General features: G+C 47.1%; 1 protein-coding gene across 4 annotated transcripts in view; it reads left to right on the plus strand.

The window, feature by feature from the left end:
- LOC6617578 (putative mediator of RNA polymerase II transcription subunit 26) overlaps nt 1–15,606 on the plus strand; it is a 77,648-nt gene extending 62,042 nt beyond the window's left edge. For 3 of the 4 annotated variants that reach the window (XM_032724167.1, XM_032724166.1, XM_032724168.1), the window contains 12 exons: nt 4,258–6,104; nt 6,772–6,969; nt 7,438–7,817; nt 7,878–8,447; nt 8,555–9,086; nt 9,144–9,665; nt 9,745–11,001; nt 11,953–12,083; nt 12,794–12,799; nt 13,048–13,815; nt 13,906–14,046; nt 14,108–14,179. In XM_032724167.1, the coding sequence (XP_032580058.1) occupies nt 4,274–6,104; nt 6,772–6,969; nt 7,438–7,817; nt 7,878–8,447; nt 8,555–9,086; nt 9,144–9,665; nt 9,745–11,001; nt 11,953–12,083; nt 12,794–12,799; nt 13,048–13,815; nt 13,906–14,046; nt 14,108–14,179 (6,408 nt within the window). In that variant the 5' untranslated portion in view covers nt 4,258–4,273. Of the gene's footprint in view, nt 1–4,257; nt 6,105–6,771; nt 6,970–7,437; nt 7,818–7,877; nt 8,448–8,554; nt 9,087–9,143; nt 9,666–9,744; nt 11,002–11,952; nt 12,084–12,793; nt 12,800–13,047; nt 13,816–13,905; nt 14,047–14,107 lie in introns of those variants that run through there. The other variant, XM_032724165.1, reaches the window with a different exon arrangement.
- Nucleotides 15,607–16,064: the final 458 nt, after the last annotated feature.

Genomic DNA, 16,064 nt, shown 5'->3' on the forward strand with positions numbered 1-16,064 from the left:
CAACTTTCCTCGGCTGTTCCGCCTCGCGTCCTAAATGTCAGTTCCTCGCCATTTTCGCGTGCTGCCATTTTCATTTGGGGGGAAAACGTTACAAATCCGCCATTATTGCTGTTGTTGGCTTTGTCAACATTACTACTGCTCGCCCACGTCATCAAGAGCTCGGGAAAAACATCTTAGTCACTTTCACTTTTCATTACACTTCTCTCTTTTCGCTTTCGCGTTTCCCGTGCCTTTGTCATGCGGCATTTGTTCACCAACCCCTCGGTTTTCCATCCCCCTCTTTGTTTTTTTTTTTTTTGTTTTTTTTTGTTTCTTGGCCAAAATGGTTTTTAACCCAAATTGCAGCAGTTTTCATGCAGTGCACTCCAATCCGCTTAGCGACAATTTAACCAACACGAAAGCTAGCCATAAGTGAATTAATCCTTGAGCACCGCTTACGAAAGTCGGGCTTAATTGCACATCTAGGCGAAAATCTGCAAAATATTAACTAAACTACGCGGACGCCCAAAACAGTGTGCTACAGAAAATTTGCCCATGTTTTAGGCATAGAAAAGAACGATTTTCTCTTTTAGAAAGGGTTTGGGTATGCGTGAGCTGAGCATTCAATCGCCAGACAAAGCCGTACTTATCGCCCCAAAGGGAATATGCCAAGCAGTAATTGCATAACGGGCTACAGAAAAACAGGCAACGATTTGGGTTAAAATAAATTGCATGTTTCATTTACGGCCAGCCCTGCTCTACTGCACATGCAATCGCCAGGAAGTCGGCGAAAGTCTTTCTTTTGCAATCCACACACACACTCACTCACACTGGGATTTCCGTGCTCGGGGAACACACACTGGCACCCAGTGCCACCCACTAGCCCGTGGCTCCGGCAGCGTTAGTTGTTTTGCATAATTAATGCCATCATAGGCAGAGGTAATTGCATCTAACCCGTTGCCCACGTCGTTGCCTGCCTGGTGTCCTGCCGCAATGTGGCCGTAATGACGGTATCAGGCCCCAGGACCGCATTAGACCAGCAACCTGGAGCAGCAGGGAACACCCTTACCTGTCTGCAGCACGACGTCAACATCAGTGGCAAACTGTGGGCACCGGCAATTGATTTTGATTTTGATTCATTGCGCCACCGGTCGAGGGAATGGGCTTGAATTAATTTTAAATATTTAAAGAGCGGCAAGCGACGCATCGTTTAAGCAGACATTAAGTTAATAAAACTCCAAGGACGCACCGCCCAACCGCCCCACTTCCCACCACCACCACCAACTCCTCCACCTTCACACCCACGTCCACGTTCACGTCCTCGTATTCGTATTCGTCCTGGCAACTTAATTATGCAGCTGTGCCAGGTCTAGGACAAGGATGAGGGATAAAGTCACGCCGTGGGTGCGAAGATGAGGACGAGGATGCGCATGAGGATGTGCATGCCTGTGTATGCTGAGCCAGCTGAAGAATTTATGAAATTTTTATGGCTCGCACTTAACATCACCTGAAGGCAGGGACGAGGGCACACGAAAGCAGGGAAACCATAGAATATCGAGTACACACCAATTTGTAGCATAATTATGCATTCAGAATTACCATATAATAGGCAATAGTTGCTTAAGAGTTAATTATATATGCTTTAAAACAAATAGCACAGTGGTATGTTCTTGAATTTTGGGATGCAAATTTGTGTGTCAATTTTGTTGCGTTCGTGTGCAGAAGATCCTGGAACGTTGGGTCAGCTCCTCTGATCCTGCTGACATCCAAAGGACAAAGGGCGCAGTAAATCAAAGGAGTGCCAATCGCAATCGCTTCACAGGCTGTCATAGTTTGCCTAAGCACATCCAATGCATCAAATTTCAGGGCCTGAACCGAAAAAGTACCAAACATGACATGGACATGAGAAAGGTGCTCAGGATGAGGCTCCAGGACATCTGGTGCAAGGATTTCAATAGAATAGGAAAACAGGGCACATGGATTGGAGGCAACTTACAGTGAAACTTTCAGTTGTTTAGCCTAGATTTAGTTTATATCTGCACAATTTCAATATTTTTTCTAACGTAACTACCCTTGTACCCTAAACATTGAAAAATTTTATAAATTTTCAATGCCATAAAAATAATTTTTAAAGCTTTGACCCACTGTGCGACTTATTAGTGTAGATGTGAAAAGCAACAAAGATAGTAAAAGGGAAAGATAGATGACTGTTACCATCACTTTGCTTGATCTAAAATAGTTTTATCAAGATATTTAGTGGAAAAATTCTTTTAAATACATATTCCCAAACAACGATCTGGTATAAAATGTATATTTCTATGGCTAGCTGGATCTAGCAAATAAATCCTTCAAGAGCGAAAAATTCATCTGATTGTTCAAAGGCAACTCACGTGGTGTGTCCATGTTTTATTGTCGCCAATTTCTCTGACAACAGACTATCTCGAATCCACTGCTTGCCACTGGGAGGCAATGAAAATGTTTACCCATCTAGCCGTGTGCGTGTCATGTGAAGCCCCAAAGAAAATGTTGCTCTGGCCCGCATCCTGTGAATTTCGGGATGGGAAATGGAGAATATGGTTATGGTTCTCGTCATCCGGATGCGACTCTTGCTGTCGTTGCTGCTGTTAGACCATGTTAGCTGTTGTGTAGATTTCGGTTATGAAGGACCCCCGCTTCGTCTTGGGCTCAGAGTCCTGCTGCCGCAGTGGTCCTTTCTTCCCCGACTCCTTGCCTCCTTGCCCTCCCCTCCTACACACCATTTTGCCAGCTCTCCGGTTGTGTGTGTGTGTGGGATTCCAGAAAACGAAAGCATTTTTTCCATGCGAGTGCACAAAGCGATGCGAGGCGACGCACAGAAGCAGCAGGAGCAGCAGCAACAGCAGAAGCAACAGCAGCAGCAAGAGCAACGGCAGAAGGACCAACAGGATCCGGCTCACATATCTCGCTGCTCGCTTCGGTTATCCCCACTTGTACGTGAGATTGCTACACAGAGAGAAAAAAATAGAAAAAATGTAGTTCTGAAAATATACCTGTGAAATCAAAGCAGGAAGGCATTAGATTTTATTTATCACAAGTACAACATTGAGATCTTCAACTGCATCCCCTTTTTTTTCTGTGCATATTTCTACGCTTCTCTGACTTTTTTTCCCCGTTTCGCTTGTGGCTCCTGCTGCTTCTCTGCTTCTGCTGTTGTTGTTAATCCTTTTCAAAAATTTTTAGTTTGATTGTTGGGAAAATATTTTAGGCCCCGGGCACAAACACACAAACACACACACACACACATCCCGCACACACCGCACGCATTAGCATAACTTGTGGGTGGAGTTTTGTGTGGCCATGGAATGCGAAAATGGAGTGGTTGGGATCCCAAAAAGGGATATATGTGCTCTGCAGCTTTAAGTGATTTAAGAGGCAACTCTTTGGGGCAGGCAAACCAAGGTTATACACAATCGGTAGAAACAGTAGGACAAATAAATGTTATTAATTAATCAAAAGTAATTTATAATACTTTCAATTTCAATTGATAACCCGATTTTCAGCTACTTTTGAGAGCTTCCAAAAAAAAAAGCCAAATAAATCAGATTAAAAACTCCTATTCAATTGATTTTTCCACTCGTCGCCGGACTTTTAGTTATTTGCATATAACCTATGTGAAAAAAATGGTAAAGTTAAACATATTACTGACGCTTTTTTTTTTTGTGCCCAAGTTGCACATGCTGTCCAGTACCGAAAAGGCTCATTTGCATGCCACATGACAAAAAGCTCGTAGCAAATGCAAATTGAATCCAACTTAAATGCCCGGTCATCGCGGGCGGTATTTTAAATTTTAAATTTTAAATTCAACAAACCGACGGCAATCGTTCAATGACATTGATTGGCTGCTGTACGAGTGTTTTGCATTTCGAATTTCGCTTTCGGGTGAGTCGGTGGACAATTAAATATTTGCCCGTCTTATGGCGGCCATTTGTTTTTTGTGCTTTCCCCACAACCAGTCCAGTTGCCATGCCGCCATGCCATGAAACGTGACCCGGACGGATCGAGGAGCAACTGCGACGGCGACAGAACTCGTTACTGTCACGCCCTGTTGCCACTTGGACATGACAAAGGTTGACATTGTGCCTGCATTTATTAAAACAACTGCCAGCAGGACGTGAACCATGGTGGACATAGTACGACTATACTTGTGGACTATGTGCTTCTATGTGTTTAAGTGGCCTATGCCATGTTTATTCGCAGCGCTTTTATTACACTAATGTTACTCTTACTGCTTACTTGCAGTTTATTGGCAACAATAATGGTCAGCACAACATTGACAACACTGGCAGCTGGACAAACAACTAGTAGCAGTAATCACCATCACCACCACCATCACAGTCACCAGCAGCAGCAGCAGCAGCAGGACCAGTCGCAGCAGCAGCCGCATCAGCAGTTGCCCTACCAGCAACGCGGCTACTACGCACTGAACGGCAGCTTGGAGCTAGATTGCGACACCAGCAACACGAACAGCAGCAGCAGCAGCAACAACATTGGCTACCAACAACACCAGCAGCAGCAGCAACAGCAACCGCCGTTGATCCTGTCGCAGGCTCTGCTGTCGCCATCTCCGCCGCTCAACGATCAGATCAGCTTGCTATTCCCCAAGTGCCGACCCAAACAGCAGCAGCAGCAGCAGCAGCAGCAGCAGCAGCAGCAGCAGCAGCAGCAGCAGCAGCAACAACAGCAACAGCAACAACTGCAACAGCAGCAACTTCAATCAGCACAACAGCAGCAGCAGCAGCATGTCCTTCCCACAGACGTGAATTCCAGCTGCAACAGCAACCGGAGCAGCAGCCCCACGTCAGCGGGAGTGGTTGGGGAGCCGTTGGCCAGCATCAGTGTTAGTCCGCCGCCGCCCAAGGCCACGCCCACCAGCAGCACGCCCAGCTATTACAAGAGCGTGAACATTATAACGCAATCGCCGCCGCCACACTCAGCATCCTCGCACTCCTCCGAATCGCTGTCCTCGGTGACGCCACGCATTTCCACGAATCCCTTTCTGTGTGCACCACTCACGCCGCCCACACCACCGCACCACCACCATCATCACCACCACCAACAGCAGCAGAAGCAGCAGCAGCAGAAGCAGGAGCAACAGAAGGAGGACACCACGAGCGAGTCAATTGTGGAGCACAGCAGAAGCAGGAGCGGAGCGGCTGGCGAGGTGCTAGAGTATCCCGCCTCGTTCTACTACCACACGGTGGGCGATAGTAGGCGTGGGCCCGGCAGCTATACGGAGATGCCGCGAAAGCGCAGCAGTGCGTTGCCCGCCAGCAACAGGCAGCAGCAACAGTTGCACAACGGCAACGGGAGCCAGAATCCTTTCATTAAGGAGAACTACTGGGAGGCACCGCCGACAAGAGCCAGTTTGCTGCTCCACTCGCCCACGGAGTATTCCGAGGAACCACAACAACAGCAGCAGCTTCAACAACAACAGCAGCAGCAAAAACAGCAGCAGCAGCAGCAACAACAGCAGCAGCAGCAGCAACATATGCACGCCTCAGCCAGACGAGCTTACCACCAGCAGCGGGAGCAGGTTTACGGAATCAATCAGCGTCCCCAACAACAGCAGCAACAAAACATACTGCGGGTTGGTCGGAGTCCAGTCAATCGCAGCTTTCCACCGCAGCAGCAACATCAGCAGCAGCAGCAGCAGCAGCAGCAACAACAGCAGCAACAACAACCACATCAACAGGTACCAACTGCCAGGAGCAATCCCTGTGCCGACGGGTTGACTCCGCTGGCCAGTCACTATCTATATGGCAGCAAGACATCCTTGGATCAGCATCCCAGCGATTGGGAGCCGCGGGAGCAGCGCAAATTGAGGCTGCGCGAGGAGCGGGAAAGAGAGCGTGAAAGGGAGCGAGAAAGGGAACGAGAGCGGGAAAGAGAACACCTGTTGCTGGAGCAACAGCAGCAGTTGCAACTCCAGGAAGTGCAGGCAGCCAGGGACAACCACCTCAGCCATTTGGCGGGTCAGCAGCAGCAACAACAGCAGCGGAAGCGACACGTTTACGGCGAGGAGCGGGACGCGGAGCGGGATCATCGCCTGGTCAATGGAAATGCAGATCCCAACGAAAGCTGGCAGCGTAAGTAGAAACCATATCTTAAGTACCCATGCATATAAGTTAAAATTTAATTGAGTGCTTGAGAAAAACTGGTAGCAGGTTATTTTTTATAGGCAGACACTAACAAACCTATTATGTATTATTGAATTTCATTTTGGGGGCACAGTAATCTCTATTTACATTTGTCGAAACACGATTTGAAGCGTTGCTTCATTCGTAGAAGCAGCAACCTGTGCGGTTGCACGTGCCTGCAGCAATTTGCGGCTCGAAGGACCACCGCCTGCCTCTTCGCTCGGTAGAGCATTTTGGGGCAGAGCCTGCGAAACCAATTTCCGACTGGCTGAATGCCGGACTGATGGACATGGGCCGGGTAATTGAATTGCAAATCATGCGTAATGAAGTGTATTGCAAATATGTATGAAACGGACCAAAACACCAGAGTGGGTGAATTCCGGAAGGGGAATACCCATTGCTAGGAACATGGGGTAAAGGGTGAAATGTGGGGGTCGGTTTGGGGCGGCGAACAAAGCGTAGGAAGCGCGCCAAAGTGGAATTTAATTGATTGCAATTAATTGGCATGCCAAGCAGTTATTCAGTGAGCAATCCCCCGAAACCCTGATACGCCAACCCCTGTCATTGCCACTGCCCCTCATCCGTGCTCTGTTTCTCCCCATCTCTCATCATTCAGATCTGCGCGTTACGACCGAAACTTTGGCGGAGGAGGGCGGCAAACCCGGCAAGCCGGCGGACAAGGCCCAGCACCAGATGCACAATGCGAACCAAAGTCAGAATTCGGAGGTCAATGTCTACAGGGAGCACAAGCTGGACGCCTGGAAGCTGGAGCGCAGCTACACGCTGGCCGTGGAGTCGCGTCACGGCATCATTGGTACATTGCCTTACATTATTACTATATTTACTAAAAACAAAATCCCCAAAATTATTAGCAATGTATAGGGTCTCGCCATAAATATTTTATTCACTTTTGAATTTCACTTTTATCCGCTACTTGAATTATTTGAAAATGGTTTAAAGTCTGTCTGTCAGTTAACAAAGGTAGCTGAATCAAAACTGAAGCCACTTGAGCGCTACGGAAAAAGTGTTTCAAATTTTTTGCTGACCTCTCCTACCTGAAAAAAAAGGATTAAAATTGCAAAATTCTGTGCCATCATCCACTTGTTTGAGAGTAAATCCTTTTTTTTAAATCCACCCGTGTAGATATTGAAAGCTGTGCAAGTTCCTGTGGGTGGGAAACATATATTTGACCGGGCATTTGTATAGTCCATCGTTTTTTGTTAGTCTGATTCCGAATAACTGGATCCACTTGAACTCGTATTTTAATCGCTTTTATCCGCAGAGTACGAGGGCTCGCCCAGACGCATTGGAGTAACCAGCACCAGCAATTTGGGAGCAACTGGAGCGGCGGCGGCATCAGCAGCAGCGGACGAAAGCGAACCACCAGCAGCGGCAGAAGCTGCAGTTGTAGCAACAACAACACCGCAACCACAACAGCAGGTGCCCATGGCCACCGTACCACCGCTGAGCTCCACGGCCACCTCGCTCCAAAAGACGGCCGCCCGCGCAGCACTGGCTGCTCTGGCCCAGAGCCATCCACACAGCTCCCACAACATACTCAGCTCCCTGCTCCCGCACTCTCCTAATCCAGTGAATCCCGGCCAGATGCACGCGGCGCAGCAGTCCATCCAGAACTATCCAGTGCGTCCTGGATTTCCGCAGGTGCGTGTCATCAATCATTTTTCATTTTTCTTTTATTTATAAATAATTGATTAATTGCAGCGCATCATCTCGCCGCCCAGTCGTGACCCAAGGAGCAGCTCCCCTCCCCTGCAGCAGCAGCAATATCAGCAGCAGCAGCAACAACAGCAGCAGCTGCAACATCAGCAGCAGCACTTTGCCAGTCTGATGAGCAGTCACAGTAACAACAACTCCAACACCAACAAACAGCCGCTGAGCAGCGACAACAATGCGGAGGACACCAGCAACGATGTGTCCGAGATTGGCACCATATCCGACCTGACCACTCCGGAGGCAGTGGGTCTGTCTATTGGAATCGCCGGAGGCGAGATGGCCAGCCGGGCGGGCACTCCACCGCAAACGGCGCAAGCACCACCGACAGCAGTGGCGGGCAGCACTGTCAACGGAACCGGAAGCGGAAACGGAACAGCAACCGGAAATGCAACAGCAGCGGGCAGCGGATTGGGTCCCTTGAGCCTACACACGAAATCCTCGACCTTCGATTATCTCTACGAGTTCTCGGAGACGCGCAAGGTGCTGGAGGAGTTCTTCAAGTGCCCCTCCACCGACGAGCAGCCCATCATGGAAAATGGTAGCGATGTGGACAGCATTGTGAGTAGGATAGAGATGATAGTTATTTTTTATGACACACAATTTTTATGAAACTTGACAAAATTATTTTTCTGAATTTTTTATAATCTATATATATTATTTTCAAGGATATCCAGTACGAGTTCCACAGCAACTTTGAGCGCGACGAGGAGGATTTGGCCGAGGAGGAAGAAGCCGAAGACGACGAGGAGGTCGACGACGATGCCGACGAGGAGAACGATGAGGCCGAGGATGAGGACGAGCCGTTGGAACAGGATCGTGACCAGAACTACCGCGCACAGGGGGCGCCCCAATCCGGCCACATCGATTCCGAGCGCCTCGTCTTCAGTGGTTATGGACAGCAGCCGCAATTGCAGGCGCAGCTCACCGCTCAACCGATGGGCGGGGCGAGACGACACTATAGCGGCAGTCCGCTAATGCGGGACTTTGACTTCTTCCTGGACTCCACCAGTCGGAGCAGCGGCGAGCGGGATGCCGACCAGGATGGGCTTAATCACAACCAGCTGCTGAGCACGAGCAGCGGACATGGCGGAGGCGTGGGAGTGGGCGGTGGAATAGGCGTGGGGCCGGGTGGAGGCCACAATTACCGCTATTCTCCGGAAACCACCGACTACGATTCCAACTGCGGCGATCTGGACAGTAAGTGCAGCCATTTCAAATACCCGAAAGTTAACCAAATCCCTCTCGATTCTCCAGGTCTCTCGGGAGAGATGAATGGCGGGGTGTCGACCTCCTGCTCAAACTACGCAAAGTTCTATGCCTCGGCCATGCCCGTCCTGGAGGATGGCCTCTCCTCCGGTCACACCAGTGACACCGAGAACAACAACAACAACCAGAAGAACCTGCAGCAGTCGACGGCCAACCAGGGTGGCCAGTGCCCCACCAGCTTGAGCGGTAGCACTAGCATTGGTGGCAGTGGAGGGATCTCCATGCTGATGGACATGAAGCGCATCTCGACGAACCACAGCCTCAACAGCATGAATAACCAGACCACCACCGCCTCCACGACAACGGATAGCAATGGCGGCGTCGGCGTGGTGGGTCACCACCTGGTGGCCACACTGGTGGCCAGTCCCAACAATGAGCAGGCGAAGTCACAGGGTCAAACGCAGCTGCAATCCCATCCGCCAAAGACATTGTCACTAGATCAGAGTCCCAGCAACCACAGTAAAGTGTTCAAGAACATTGATCCGGATTTGGATTCGCTCTACTCGATCGGTAAGTGATTTGCTCACATCAGTGTCACATTTGTAGTCCCTCTCACATATAATATTTTTATTCCCTTATTTACTTCCAGGAGTCTTCCACCGTCCAGACACGGTGCAGATGACGCCACCTCCTCCCGCTCCGGCGCCACATCGAAAGCCCAATAACAATGGCTGCTCCAGTGGCGTTGTGAACACTAATGGCAGCCTAGCCGGTGGCAGCAACGACGTGGATCTGCTGCAGCCGAGCAGCAAGCACACTCCATTGGCGGCGGCCATCAGTTCCACGCTGCAGCGCAGTTCGCCCACTTCGACATTAACCGGCAATGGAATTGGAACCGGAAGTGGAAAGACCAGAAGCGCCGGCAGCAATTGCAGCAGCAGCGCCAACGGCGGCATGCCACCGCCCATTCCGGAGCGCACCAACCTGGTATCCGCAGTGCAAAGATCTCCATCGCCTGGCGCCAACTCACCCGTATGGCTATCGCGCCACTTGGACGGCGGTGCTGGAAAGGATCTGCTGGAATCCGGCTCGGATAACCACTCGAAGAACCACAGTGCCGACGAGGAAGACGTGGACACCGATCTGGAGACGGACCGCCTGCTGGGCCACCAGAGGCTGGACGACCAGGGCTATTACGATGAGAACAAGAGCTGGGATCGCAAGCCGCGCTCGCTGCTCTCAAAGATCTCGCCCAAGCAGCAGATACCGAGCACCAAGACGCGCAACGGCTACAATGCCCTTCTCAGCTCCACGCCGGAGCTACCGCCACCGATTCCGCCAAAGGGTCAGTCTGGATTGGGATTGGGTCTCAGTCTGAGTGCCGGTAATGGCGGCAAGCTGCTTGACTTGGTTGGCGGCATGGTGCAGCGCAGTTTATCGCGGAGCTCGTCGGAGCACAGTGAGAAATCGCTCAGTAAAATGCCAATTTCTGGCGGGGATCTGTGTGCCGGCGGCGTGGATGTGGTAGCCTCAACTGTGGCGGCCACTTCGACAACGGTGGTGGCCAGTACGCCGGCGTTGGGAAGTCCCGGCAACGGGGGTGGCTCGGAGAGATCAGCTGCAGAAATGGGCAATCCGGGAGGAGCCGTTAAGCTGAGCGAGCAGGAGATTGGAACCATTAATGGTGGCAGCGTCATGCCATTGGGAGCAGGATCGGGCACTGGTTCTGGAGCAGGATCGGGAGCTGGATCTGGAACGGGAGCCAATGCAGCTGTGGTGGCCAATAGCAACGCCAACAACAACAACGTCGGCGGCGGCGGCGGCGGAAACAACAGCAGCGGCAGTGGCGCCGGCAGCAACAGCAACAGCGGCGAGAAAAAAGTGAAAAAGAGTAAGAGCAAAGAAGGTAAATGCGTTGGGTTTATCCTTCGTTTGATTGTTCCTATATATAACCAAATAACCGTATATCCGTATATCCATATGCATATATATACTATATATCTATATATATATACTCTTGTGGCCTGCCATGTTGTCGGTGTGCATTTGATGTTGTCGTTGGCGTTGTCAATTGTCACAAACAACGAAACGCTAAATTTCGAACGCGTAGCAGAGCAAATTCAAAATTCAATCGTGGCTGCGTAAATACGAAATTGTATTGTATAACGTGTAATTTGATAATCCTCTTATCTGCAATCCAATTTTTGATCAAGATAATCCGTATTAATCGTATATATATTTTTTACCTATCATTTCTCTGTATTCTTTCGCATATTTATTTGCGTATTTTTGCATGCGTCGTTCGTTCGTTCAACCAAATCAATAAACCAAACTCTACTCTTCATTTTACTGTGTCTGTGTGTGTGTACAATACTTTGTAAGATAAAGTTCCATTATGTAATAGTATCTAAGATACAACACTAACAATATCACACGAAACAAGAAATAAATCCGTTTCTTGGGTACTTTTTTTCCATGAGCCATTTAGGTGATATAACTAAACTATTTAAATACCTTATCCGAGAGTCCTGCATATTGTGGTTGTTTTTAAAGGTAGTGATATTAAAAAGGGATTGAAAATACAAAAAACTTTTGTTAAACTATTTAATTTACAGTACTGAGTATGGATTAATCGATATCTATTTTAAACGCAATAAATTAGGCTTAGAAAAAGTATTCCACATCATAAAGGCAAACTTGTAATATACAAAGATCGGTTTTTATACAAAGTTGATAGCCCACACATGCACGTACACTAATCAACTAACACTGGACATGTACTCTATGACTATCGACTCCTGTCCAACTGAGTTTCTAACTATGTCATTCATCTTCTCATCCGTCTCACCAACTGCAGGCGGTGCAGTGCTCATCGAGGGCGTTCTCTTCAGGGCCAAGTACTTGGGCTCCACGCAGCTGGTCTGCGAAGGTCAGCCCACGAAATCAACGCGAATGATGCAGGCGGAGGAAGCCGTCTCCAGGATAAAGGTAGAGTATCCTCCTACATTTCCTACCAATAGATAATGCTCGCCCGACTCGATCGATTGCTTCGATCAGCTAGAGTTTCATTTGTGCCGTGATCTGTGATTCTGTGTTTGTAGTGGGTAGAAATCCTGTGTTCCCAAAAGAAAATCCAGATCAGAGGTTGCCACAGATCTTAAAAGTATTGCTCTCCTTATTTTTTATAACATATTTGTTTAAGTCCTCAAAATGAAAAATCTCTGGCATGGCAATTTCAAAATATTATTTAATATTCAACATTCTTAACATTAGGAATTCATATTTTTGTGATTTTTTGTTGTTGTTAATTTTCAAGAATATTAGATTGTGACAATCGCCTGAATTGCTCCTCTAGTTGCCCCCTGCACTAATGAAGCAAAATTATCAGCTATTTTTGATCCCTTTGATCTCAGATTTTTGATTTGCCCGAAACACCACCACCTCCCGCCACCCACTAGCCCACCCAGCAAGCGACCTTGTCTAAGCTGATTGAAGGACCGAACTTGAGACCAATAAAAAGAGAAAAGAAAAGAAACTCATTAACTGTTTACTGTTATATTTTCATGCATCACCTCCTCCACATCAAATGCTCCGCATCCGCGATGACCAACCACGCTAACGAAACCACGTATCGCCATATCAAATAAAAACAAAACCGAATCTATATAATATAAAAATCCGAACAATTCGCATTTTAGGCGCTGGTAAGTAATGGAAAACCTAGAGCAAATACCTTCCTAAAACCCCCCATCCAAAACAACCAACCACCCCACCCACCTCTGGTTTGCCTGATTTGCCTTGAATTAAATTGGATTCAACACATTTGGCCCGCTGCAATTCTTGTGTTATCCAAAATCAAAGCTTGTCTCCCGGAGATCCCGCCAATTCTCTAGTTCCACAACCCATAAAGTATTGTTATTAGTTAATATAAACAAAATAAATAATTTTCCAGGCACCCGATGGCGATGTGCAGCCCAGCACAGAGGTGGATCTGTTTATATCGACGGAGAAGATCATGGTTCTTAACACGGACCTCAAGGAAATCATGATGGATCACGCCCTGCGCACCATCTCCTATATCGCGGACATCGGGGATCTGGTGGTTCTGATGGCCCGTCGCCGCTTCGTTCCCCAGGACATCGATGATGCACCCAAACCGAATCGCACGCCCAAGATGATCTGTCACGTGTTTGAGAGCGATGAGGCGCAATTTATTGCCCAATCGATTGGCCAGGCCTTTCAGGTGGCCTACATGGAGTTCCTCAAGGCGAATGGCATTGAGGATCATCGGTTTGTCAAGGAGATGGACTACCAAGAGGTGCTCAACAGCCAGGAGATCTTCGGCGACGAACTGGAGATCTTTGCCAAGAAAGAGCTACAAAAGGAGGTGGTCGTTCCAAAGGCCAAGGGCGAGATTCTGGGCGTGGTGATCGTGGAAAGCGGCTGGGGCTCAATGCTGCCCACCGTGGTAATTGCTAATCTGATGAGTTCGGGAGCTGCTGCCCGATGCGGGCAGCTCAACATCGGCGACCAGTTGATCGCCATCAATGGACTGAGCCTCGTGGGTCTGCCGCTCTCCACCTGCCAGACGTACATCAAGAACACCAAAAACCAGACGGTGGTCAAGTTCACGGTGGTGCCATGTGCCCCAGTCGTCGAGGTGAAGATCAAGCGGCCGGAGACCAAGTACCAGCTGGGATTCAGCGTCCAAAACGGAGTGGTGAGTTAAAACGAGAGATACACGCTGTGTCTGCTAGTGCTCCCAAACTTATTCATATATCTATATCGATATCTATTAATTTTCTTGTAGATCTGCAGTCTGTTGCGAGGTGGCATTGCGGAAAGGGGTGGGGTTCGTGTGGGTCATCGCATCATCGAGATAAACAACCAAAGCGTGGTGGCTGTGCCCCACGAGAAGATCGTAAACTTGCTGGCCACTTCAGTGGGAGAGGTATAAAGAATCGAATTTCTCTATTTGTATGTATAAATGGTTATTAATTCATACATTTCAGATACTCATGAAAACGATGCCCACGTCCATGTTCCGCCTGCTCACTGGCCAGGAAAATCCCATATATATTTAAGCCTGCGGGAGAGTAATAAACGGCGATTATTGTTAACTATAAAAAAAACACAACCTTACAAGGGTATTACGATATTTAGTATATATACCTATACATATAGAGAAGGAAAGTGAAAGAAAGAGTAAATATATGTATGTATATGCGTGTGTACCTATATATATATGCTAAACATATACTACACACAGGTGTATCGATTTTTTTTGTGAGGTAATACTAGACAAAGTTCGATCGGAGGCAAGTTAAGATCAGCTACTACGACAAATAAGAGGAAGCGATAACTAACATACACATGGTACGCCTTTTTGCAAAGCTTAGTAATAATAGTTAATAATGTGTGTGAGTTGGGCCATCGGCCAGGACATGCATATATACATACATAAATATATATGAACAGAATGACCTTTTTGCGAAAACGTCCTTAGCTTAGTGGAACGGCGACATTAGTCAGAGAGTACAGCAGCTATAGTAACAGAATCCCCATATATGCTTACCCCATACTTATTGTAAAAAACCAAAAAAAAAAAAGAAATCCACTAAAACCATGGCAACTCAAACAAACCCAAACAAGATTTGAATTCAGATAGGAGGCAGACAGCTCTTTTGATATAGCATATATAATCCACACACTATATAGCACCATCCCGAATATATTTATATAAACAAACAAAAAAACAGAGGGGGGGAGAATGTGGAAAAGCCTAGGACAGATGGGAAATGGATAGAGAAATGGAAATGAAAATGGATATTGTAACTGCAGCGTTTCGTTTTCTACTCGCACCCATAGCCGAGAATTTTGATAGTTATTTAACGGATATAGCCAGATCGTAATGTATGCCATGTGTAAATTAAGGAGCGCTTTACACACCCACAAAAACGAACATATACCCCCCATAGAGGATTTAGTTTAGCAAACACTTACACTCACACTCACTTAGACGCTTCGATTTCAACCATCTTCGTCCAAAAATTGTGCTACTACTCGTAAAACAAGTTGATAGATATAAAAGAGAATAAAAAAGGATAACAGCAGGAGTAGGGAGATTGACATAGAGACCCCCGTTATACCCCATAAGAAATAGAAAGAGACGGACTAGCTTGAAATAACGTATATCTGGGCCCGCAAAGAGACGGCAACAGGAACAGAGTTAGAGACAGCTATAGAGACAAGCAGACAGCCAGACAGAAAGGGAGAATTGCATTTCTTTGTGTGTATATGTATGTGTAAAATACTCACTATTTGGCCCCCTAATCGCAATCCACAAGCAACCGGCAGCAGAAGTCACTAAGAGAACTATTATTAACTATGATTTAATTATAATAACGGCACCGGGGCATTTGCTTGATGTTTGTGAATTGAATGACTATTTGGCCTCATTTCCGCTGCTTGGCAAGGGCCACGCCCACGCCCACCAAAAACGAAAAAAAAAGATAAACAAAATTATTATACATAAAAAGTATAAAACACATAAAAAATGCTTCAGCAAACCAAAGAGATGAAGGGAAACCAAAACAAATGCATACAACAACTAATATTTAATAAATTGTTTTTTTTTTTTTTGGTGTACATTATTTATATGGAATGTGAAACCGCATTACAAACTTAATGAATATATTAAATATTTATTAAAAACGGGCTAATTGCATAGAAATTATATAAGATCGATCATAGCGATGATTATTTGTAAAGGCGAACTAAACCCAAAAAAACAACCGAAAACAAAATGGATAAATAAAAAAATATATAATCACATGCGTAACAAAAATATAAAACCAAAAATTGAGCATAATAAAGAGAAAATGAGAAAAAAAACCTGAGTTTTTATTTTTGTGTTTGAATTTCGAGAAAGGTTTGGGACATTATACGCACTCCTCTTGTGCGCTTCGT

The sequence above is a fragment of the Drosophila sechellia genome, chromosome X (genome assembly GCF_004382195.2).
Source record: "Drosophila sechellia strain sech25 chromosome X, ASM438219v1, whole genome shotgun sequence".
Classification (NCBI taxonomy): domain Eukaryota; kingdom Metazoa; phylum Arthropoda; class Insecta; order Diptera; family Drosophilidae; genus Drosophila; species Drosophila sechellia.